This window comes from Epinephelus moara, chromosome 8, assembly GCF_006386435.1.
Source record: "Epinephelus moara isolate mb chromosome 8, YSFRI_EMoa_1.0, whole genome shotgun sequence".
NCBI lineage: Eukaryota > Metazoa > Chordata > Actinopteri > Perciformes > Serranidae > Epinephelus > Epinephelus moara.
Window position 1 is genome coordinate 41,141,650 of NC_065513.1, and position 9,126 is coordinate 41,150,775.

Consider the following 9,126-nt stretch of genomic DNA (forward strand, 5'->3'; position numbering starts at 1 on the left):
GTTAAAAAGACGAGCTGCCTGGGACTCATCGTCCTGTACGAAATCACTTCTCTCCTGCTCTCCGTCCCATCAGCCGTACATCCTGCTGGTTTTATGGCGGCGGTACACTCGGTTTCACCGGCTGCTTTATGGTGCTTTTGCTGGGGCGGAGGCGGGGAGGGCTGTTATGAGGAATGTCCCCATGCAGGTGTCTGGCAGAGGGGAAGGTTGAAAATAACACCCAGCGAGTACCACACTGGCATTTTTGGGTGAACTACTCTGGGAGCTGAAATCCCTCCTCATCTTTACCAGATGATAAAAACATGCTGATGGGATGAGTTTAAAAGAAAAAGCAGGGTCATGACCGTAACATGGTCGAACATTTTAAACTGGATCCCAGGCCAGGAGGGAAAAATGGAACAATTTCACTTAAGCAGGAAACAAAAGTGGACATAAGCTGACATCAAAAACCTCATTGGAAATCTTGCTTCAGAGATGTCCAAGCGTAGTAAAATACTACATGTTTGTTTTCTCATAGCCGTAGTTAAATAAAAGTACTGAATTGATCAAATTGATTATGGGCAGTATACTCTATCTGACCCAAAGACTGTACGTAAAGATGGACAATACGTCTCCTCCTGCCACTGTACAAAAATGAGGCCAAAATATATTGGATATGGTCGCTGCCATCTTGCGCTGGTGGCTTCATTTGCTGCCAGAGTCTGTGCAGTAGCGATCTATGCAGTATCGAGTTCCTGCGTACACACCTGTGCAACCAACGTGTGAAGCAGCACTGATCACGAGCTCACTGATTGGCACACACAGCTGTCAATCATGATGTCACACCCCCTTTTTATAGCATCAAATAACTAATTAAAACAAAATGTATCTGAAAAATGACATTTTAAAAACAGACCAGTGTGATAAAAAACTTTCTAAAATGACAGAAACCATCTTTGGTAAAAACGTATTTGATGTGACCCATGTCCCATCTGCTAATATAGAGGGGGCGGGGTTTATGACGTACATTGCAGCCAGCCACCAGGGGGCGAATGAGATGTTTTGGCTTCACTTTTGGGCATGGATGTATTAAAAGACCTGGATACAGCGGTGGAGGCAGGACCTCGTTCATTCCTATTAAAGTTGCTCAGTGGTGCATGAAGCCAAAAAAGCTCTATTTCCATGGTGTGAAGTTACCTGGATGATCTGAGCTGCTTCCGTGTCACTGGGCCCATACAGCAGGTGCACTAGAAACTACTGCCGGTTTAGCACTGCACTCACTTGAATGGGAATAAAATGATTAAATTTTGTGGCCCCTCGAGACTTTCCAAATTTTATCAGCCTGAAGAATCTTTCACGGGGGCTGTGATGCTCAAAAAATGTCTCTTTCCCAATGTAAGTCTATGGAAAAAAAGTCTTGTTAAGCCCACTGGCATCACGTGACGGACTCGAGAGTTGTAAGTCCACTGTTTGACCACTATGAAATTTGGCTCCGAAGCCCTGCACATTACCAGGGGGCCTGTTTATGGGGGCTGTCATGTCGTCCATCTTTATTATACAGCAAAAGTGTTGACCACAAGCCGAATAAATTGCTGCCTGTCTTTGTTTCTCTTTGTTTTTACATAATTTGAGCGTCCAGAAAAAGCCACTTCTCAGTTGCGCTGTCAGCAGCTCCAGCTCCATTCCCCACGCCTCAAATCTCTGATGATTGGTTGACTTTAGTCAGTTTCCAACATTTCAAACAAAACATAATCTAATTGGCTCCTTATGGGATGGACATTTTTTCCTTCATGCAAATCAAACAAAGCAGCATTTTTCGTGTCTCCTTTGACGTTATTCCAATGTGACAAATCACTTATTATTGCTCTTCACTTACTTTTATTGAATTTTCCCCCAGCTCCTGATTCTGTAAACTTTGCTAAAATTGGGTGAGGTGATATATTGCTGAGTAAGAAATATATTTTTGTCCAGTAAAAATGATTTTTTTTGTGCAGCAATTTCTTTCAGTCGACCAAGGCTTTGGCAGGCAGGAGAGAAAACTCAATTTGGGATGGAGAGAGGACGTCAGGAAAACAGAGTGTTTGGAGGTCAGTTGATTTGAGTGTGTGTCGCTGGGTCGTGCACAGGGAGTGTGTGAGGAATGGCTGCAGTCAGTGTGCGGCGCTGCAGCGGACGAACGGTGTGTTTGTCTTCTTTTAAACTGTTTTGGTGTCGGAGGTGAGAGTAATGTGTTTACAAGTGTGTGTCTGTGTGTGTGTGTGTTCATCTCCATCACGTTCAGAACAATTTACTATCAACATGCTGGATACCCCTCAGCATAACTCTCTGCTGGGCGGGTTATTAGTCTGTGGTCTGTGTGTGTTTGTGTGTGTAGAGGGAGTAACTGATAGTATGTGTAGTGTATGTATGTCTATATGCTAATATACTGACTACACATCTGTTTGCATAATTTTCCTGTGCTTAAGTGCTGTGCATGCTGTTTCTGTATGTACGTAAATATACATGAGAATCTGCTATTGAAGCACTTCTGTAGCTAACGTCCCATTTATATTTCAAATGCAGTAATTATGATGCCATAATTACTGCTTAAGGGAATAGTTCTGATTTTCTAAAGTGCGCTTGTATGAGATACTTATCTTGTGTTTGGAGAAGCACACAGGACAACTGCCACATAAGCTAAGCAATGTACTGCTGTGGACAGGGGCAGCAGCAAAACGTGTTTCAGGGTGCTGTCACACCTCGTTTGGCTCGGTTCCATCAAACTCAAGTTTGTTTGCCCCCTCAGTGCGGGTCGTTTGGGCAGGTGTGAACACAGCAATCACACTCAGGTGTGCACCAAAACAACCGGACTGAGACCTTCTTGAAGAGGTGGTCTCAGTCTGGTTACAAAGGAACTCTGGTGCGGTTGGTTTGTGGTGAGAAGGTGTTCCGACCTGGATGTGAAGCAACTGCAGTCACATGACACATTGTTTGGGTTAAACATGAGCATGTTACAGTCCTGGAGGATTATTAATGTGCACCTCCTCCTGTACTGCCTTAATATGCACATTCAGCACATCCAATGCATCAAAACATTGTTTTCTAGTTGGAGCCGCGCCTCGTTTTCAAACTGTATGCTTTGACTAAAATGAACAATGACAGCAATATAGTCCACGATGAGCAGCGCTAAAATCAACCTGCGTAGTTGTCCCTCCATTGTGACATTAGAAAGTGTCACATTTATCTTGCAAGTGTACTCTTCTTCAACGTTTGCTTTACTTCCTGGATTTTTCCCACATGGAAATTCTGACCAATCAAGAGCAGCTTTCTCACACAAGGCGTTTGATCTGGTCCACTTATAAATGCTGCCCTGAGAACATGAACCAACTCTAGACAATTATACAACTTTGGAACAACATGAGTCCCTGATTCAGACCAAAGGAAACGACTCTAGGGCTGAAAGCATCCTCAACCTCCCTAAAAAAAGTGTTTATTTTTTTATTCCAGTGTGTCATCAGACATGCTTTTAGGTCTAATTTCACAATTCAGTGCTCCACAGTTCCCAGTCTTTTCACATGTTTTCAACAAGTACTTTCTAACACGTACAATGTGTTTAGAAAGAAATCACTGATTTTGCTGTCCCCAGACTTTAATGTGTCCTTTGGCAAGATACTGAACACCTAACTGCGCGTATTTGATGAGCAGGTGGTTGTATGGTAGCCTCGGCCTCTAGTGTGTGTGAATGGGTGAATGGTGCTTGTGTTGTAAAGTGCTTTGAGTAGCTGCTAATCCCAAAAAAGTGCAGGCCATTTCATCTGTGGGCTGCTGGTTGAATATTTTTTCCTCTATTCCAACTCTTGAAAAAGAGACCTTGATCTTGGGGCAAGATGATTAAATAAAAGCATAAGATACTGTTTATCTGTGTGAATGTGAGCAGCTACAATAGCAGCAGGACATCTTCATTGATGCATTTAATTTGTATTAAGAGCAACTTGCACCAGCACCATGTAGCAGCTAGTGTTTTGTTGTTGTTACCAGATTTTTCTTCCACTTTTCATCCAGGATATGGGGTTAAAGTCGAGCTCAGAATCCTGTGAAAAATTTCTTCTGCACGTCTCATACTAGAGTCCTGGAATAAATCCTTGCCTCATCAAGGTTTTATCAGTTAATGTGAATTGTACTGTGTTATATTGAAAGGTGCTAACTAACATTTTCCAAACCCATTTATATTACTGAGAATAGATTAAATAGTCGAAGCTCTCAGTATAACAAAGGTAGGATTTATCGCAGGGTTGTTGATTCGATTGCATTATTTTTTAGCTAGATAGACCTAATAACTGAGCAGAAGTCTGTATACATTAGTATTAATGTGTGTGGTGTTAATAGGGCTCACCATAGGAAGGCTTCCTGATGATGGTAAAGAGGATCTCATTCTCCGGTGTGTCCTGGTCGTGGACACTGATAGACGAGTTGGTGATGACGACTCCAGAGTTTTCCTCCACGTGGATGCTGCTGACGGCCACCACAGGCTCTCTGTCCTCTTTACTCTCCTGACAGAGGAAAAAAACATTTATGAGATAATGACATACTCCCAGATTCCTGCAGTCACGTGGGTTATTTTGCATTTATAAAATATGTGACATAACCACATTTTTGTTAGCTGACACATTAGTAAGTTTGCATATACACTCTATACTACCACCTCTACATACACAAACACACCCATTCTCACACACACACGCTCAAAGATTTACAGTATGCATACAGCTCACGTGCAAACACACATGCACTTAACCGCTCACTGACAGCCTCATCAATTCAACTCAAGACGTAAAGCAGGTTTAAGTGATTGATTGGGATGCAGAGTTTGTTTAGGCTGACAGCCTGAGGACAGAGCTGTTTTTATTTTTCTCAGATGCAGATCAAGGATAGCGCTTTGCTGCTGCGCTAGACAGTCCATTTCTAATTTAATGATGGAGCGTGAGGCTGCAAAGTCCCGACTAAATTAAACGGCTCAAACTTTTCCTGATGACACAGAGAAACTTAAATAGTCAGTGTATTTTGGTCTTTAGGGTGAGAAGTTGTCATGATGATTAATAAAAACCTTTACTGAGTTTTTTTGAAGACAAGAAATGACAACAGAGACAATTAATAAAGTACTTCACTGCTTTTTCTTTTCATAAAACTGGGCCGTCTATGCAGTAAAAAGACACACATACTTTTAAAAATTGGTGCTAAACAACCAGAAAAAACACAGAAAAAGGGCTGTGGCTTTCACTTTTGTTCATGAGGTAGAAAATCCACAACTACCAGAATCCACTGCACCACATGGGACGTATAAACGCTCCCACTGATGGACGACGTAATGCGAGTTTCCTGTCCAGAAACAATATGGCGGCCAGCTGGTAACGAACAATTTTGTATTACAGTTAAACAGAAAGTTGAAATATGATCCTGAATCCATTTTAACTTTGCAGTAACAGAATCTTGGTTTGTATTTAATTAGCACTGCTTGGTTTAACTGTTTGATTTCAGTCTTTTCATCCTCTGTTTACACAGTACAGGAAACATTCACACACTCTCTTAACACAGCTAAACAGTGCACTAAAATACATTTCTGAGGACATTTTAGATGAGAAATAAGCAGTGGGGGGAGGGGGGCCCATTAGCTCACCTGGTAGAGCAGGTATAAAATGTACAAACGGCCCTGACCTTGCCGCAGTGGCCGTGGGTTTAATTCCAACCTGCATCCTTTGCTTAACGCCGACCCCCCCCTCTTTCCCTCTTTCAAGTAAACAACCATCCCATCAATTAAAGGCAAAAAAGCCCTACAAATATCTTTAAAACAAACAAACAAACAAACAAACAAAAAAGGCATAAACACTCCCACTGGTGGATGACGGAATGGGAGCTTCCTGTCCAGAAACAATATGGCAGCCGGCTGGTAACAAACAATTTTGTATAACAGTTAAACAGTCAGTTAAAATATGTCTCTGAAAACATTTTAGCGGAAAAATACTCGTCGCAGTAACAGAATCTTGGTTTGATCAGCACTGCTTAGTTTTACTGCTTGATTTCAGTCTTCTGCGCCTCCGTTTACACAGTACAGGAAACAGTATGGCGCCCACTTCCTCCCAGAAACAGGCAGCGGGGGGTGCCCCTTAACTCAACTGGTAGGGCACACGCCCCATGAACAAAAGGCCTTGACCTTGTCGCAGCCCCCTGCTGCATGTCGTCCCCCCTCTCTTTCACTCCTTCACGCTAACAATTGTCCACAACTAAAAGCCCCCCTCTCTTTCACTCCTTCACGCTAACAACTGTCCTCAACTAAAAGCCCCCCTCTCTTTCACTCCTTCACGCTAACAACTGTCCTCAACTAAAAGCCCCCTCTCTTTCACTCCTTCACGCTAACAACTGTCCACAACTAAAAGCCCCCCTCTCTTTCACTCCTTCACGCTAACAACTGTCCACAACTAAAAGCAAAAAGGCCTAAAAAATATCAACCAAAAAAAAGAAACAGGCATAATCCCTCCCACCGGTGAGTGACGTAATTCGAGTTTCCAGTCTAGAAACAATATGGTGGCAGGCTGGTAACGAATGATTTAATATAACAGTTAAACAGTAGATTAAATGTTTCTGAAAACATTTTAGCGGAACAGGACAGAATTTTTGGTTCATATTTGATCAACACTGCTTAGCTTTACTATTTGACTTCAGTCTTTTTACACAGTACAGGAAACAATATGGGACCCACTTCCTGTTCATACACTCTTGTGATACAGCTAAACAGTGCACTAAAATATGTTTCTTAAGACATTTTAGGTGAGAAATAGGAAGTCTGGATCTGTTTCTATACTTGTGTCCTAATGCGACAGAACACACTGTAGTTTGAGCGACAGGGAAAATCCAACGGATGGTGTGTTTCGCATCATCCAGCGGATTGTAGCTGACAAATAAGCAGGGAGATCTGGTCATTGGCAAGATGGAGGCAAGTTTACCACAGTTCTTGAACACGTACTACCCACAGTGTTATAAAACAAAGCTGGTTGACAATCAGCAAAGTAACCCTTTAATGTAATTTGTAGGATACATTAAAGTAAATTAGCCAATCTTTAGTTAATTTAAACTTTTTAAGAACATAAGGGTGTATTATTTTATTTACCCATGTTTACCGACAACTCCAGGCTGCAGACCTCGATCTAATAAGCTCTCATTTGAGCTGTTGCTTTCACTGTCAACACGATAATGAGATTCCAGAGTATCATGACAGAGTTATTAATGTAACCGGGTGATGATCCTGGCGATAATTAAGACTGATGGAGGTGTTTACGGAAATGTTATGAAGAATTTTGTTCCTGTTAGAGGCATGAATGTGTGCAGAAAATGTGTCAGTGCCATTTGACAGGTGAGGCGGATGAAAAACTCAAAGTTTGGCTTGATGTTGGTGCTGAAAATCCTGCTTGTTACCATACTGGCATTTTTTAAACTTATAAAATTCATACTCTATTAACACATCATTTCAGTTAGAGGGCATACATGAAGGGAGAGACGGGAAGAAAATGGAGATATATTTATATTAAACATAACATATATTTACTGTATGTTAAAATAGACATGGCTCCAAAAGCATACTTGTTTTAAGTTATAAAGTTCTAGTACCCTGAAACCAGTTACCTGGATATCAATTTCGATGTTGAAAGCCTCTGTCTGGCTGTGTCCGTCACTGATGTAGAAGCTGAAGACGTCCTGTTTGGCCTGAGCTTTCTCCTGGCTGTCCTGTACGTAGAAGATGTGGTCAGACGTCAGGTCCTCCACGGAGAAAGGCACTTCAGGGGTGATGACCCGCGAGCCGCCAACTGAGCCTCCTGGTGGTCAGAAGGATGGAGAGACAGGTATTAGAAATCTTAGAAAACAAAAAAAGTTACCGTCTCTTTAACTGATCTCCAGTCCTTGACATTTCTGGGAACGCATCTTTAGAAGTTCTGTCACTTTGTCACTGCTTTTTGTGAAACCGTCCATTCATGTGTATCCCAAGCTGTGACTTCACATTAAGGCAGCACTTTGTACACCGCAACATTTACCGTACTGTAACACAAGACTCCTGTGCCTCTCAAGCGGCCGGTTATCGGGCCATCATTTCTATCATCTGACAGCTGGAATGACAGCGGAACTTGTCTCTTTTCCCCAAACAGCCTTTTTATTTCCCTTTAGTCAGAATTGCGTGGCAGTTTGGATGCAGGATGGATGCACCGAGGCACTTTTACAGTTCCCTTCGATCCTGTCACTTACGGCATCGAACGAGAGTCGGAGTAAAAATCAACCTTGAAATCTCTGAAGTTTGAGACAAAGCGAGCGTCTTCGCCACAGAAGATGGATGACTCCGCAGTGAGCTGAGTCAGGGCTCTACAGGGAATAGCTGATTTGTGTGTTTGTGTGTGTGTGTTTCAGGCACAACAGTAAATCACATCACATCTCCATCATGTGGCTGATACAAGGTGAGGGAAGGGAGTCTCTTATCTGACCTCTGATATCTGATCAGGAAGGGAAATTACTTGCAGCTGCCGGATAAATGCAGTTGGTTCTGTTCTCAAACATGTTATCGGCTTATTTTCGGAATGGAAATAGAGAAGCAACACAGCTGACATCTCTGTCTATCTCATGTTAAACAAGACTCATGAAAGCTGTGAAACTATGAATGACTAGACAGCAGGAAATTAGTTGTTCAGGGACATGACGCACAAAGTAACACAGATGGAAAGCATGCTGAATTACTCAAAATATTCTGTCATTTCATGGTGAAAAATATATTCACACTTCGAAATGTTTCCAAGACTTCACCTTTTAAGTTCACGGTTACTTTAAAGGAAAACTCCACTGAAAACCTGTTTCCCCTTTCCTGAGGAACTTCATTTTGGTCTCCAAATGAAATAAATGTGACAGTACACAAGATGCACAATGTGTTATTTATTATCTTACTATATAATGACCAAAACTCTGTGTGTGTGTCTGTTCCACGTTTTTCTCCTCACTGACTTGGTCAATCCATGTGAAATTTGGCACAGTGGTAGAGGGTCATGGGAGGATGCCAATGAAGCAATATTACATCAATTGGCCAAAGGGGGGCGCTATAGCAACCCATTGAAATGTCAAACTTTGAATGGGCATATC

General features: G+C 42.1%; 1 protein-coding gene across 1 annotated transcript in view; it reads right to left on the reverse strand.

Annotated features, from left to right (window-relative positions):
* The window catches only part of fras1 (Fraser extracellular matrix complex subunit 1), a 399,990-nt gene that overhangs the window by 42,627 nt on the left and 348,237 nt on the right, over positions 1 to 9,126 (reverse strand). Inside the window, exons 41-42 of the mRNA XM_050050884.1 lie at positions 7,633 to 7,823; positions 4,352 to 4,508 (exon numbers count right to left, since the gene is read on the reverse strand). Of these exons, the coding sequence (XP_049906841.1) occupies positions 4,352 to 4,508; positions 7,633 to 7,823 (348 nt within the window). The remainder of the gene's footprint in view (positions 1 to 4,351; positions 4,509 to 7,632; positions 7,824 to 9,126) is intronic.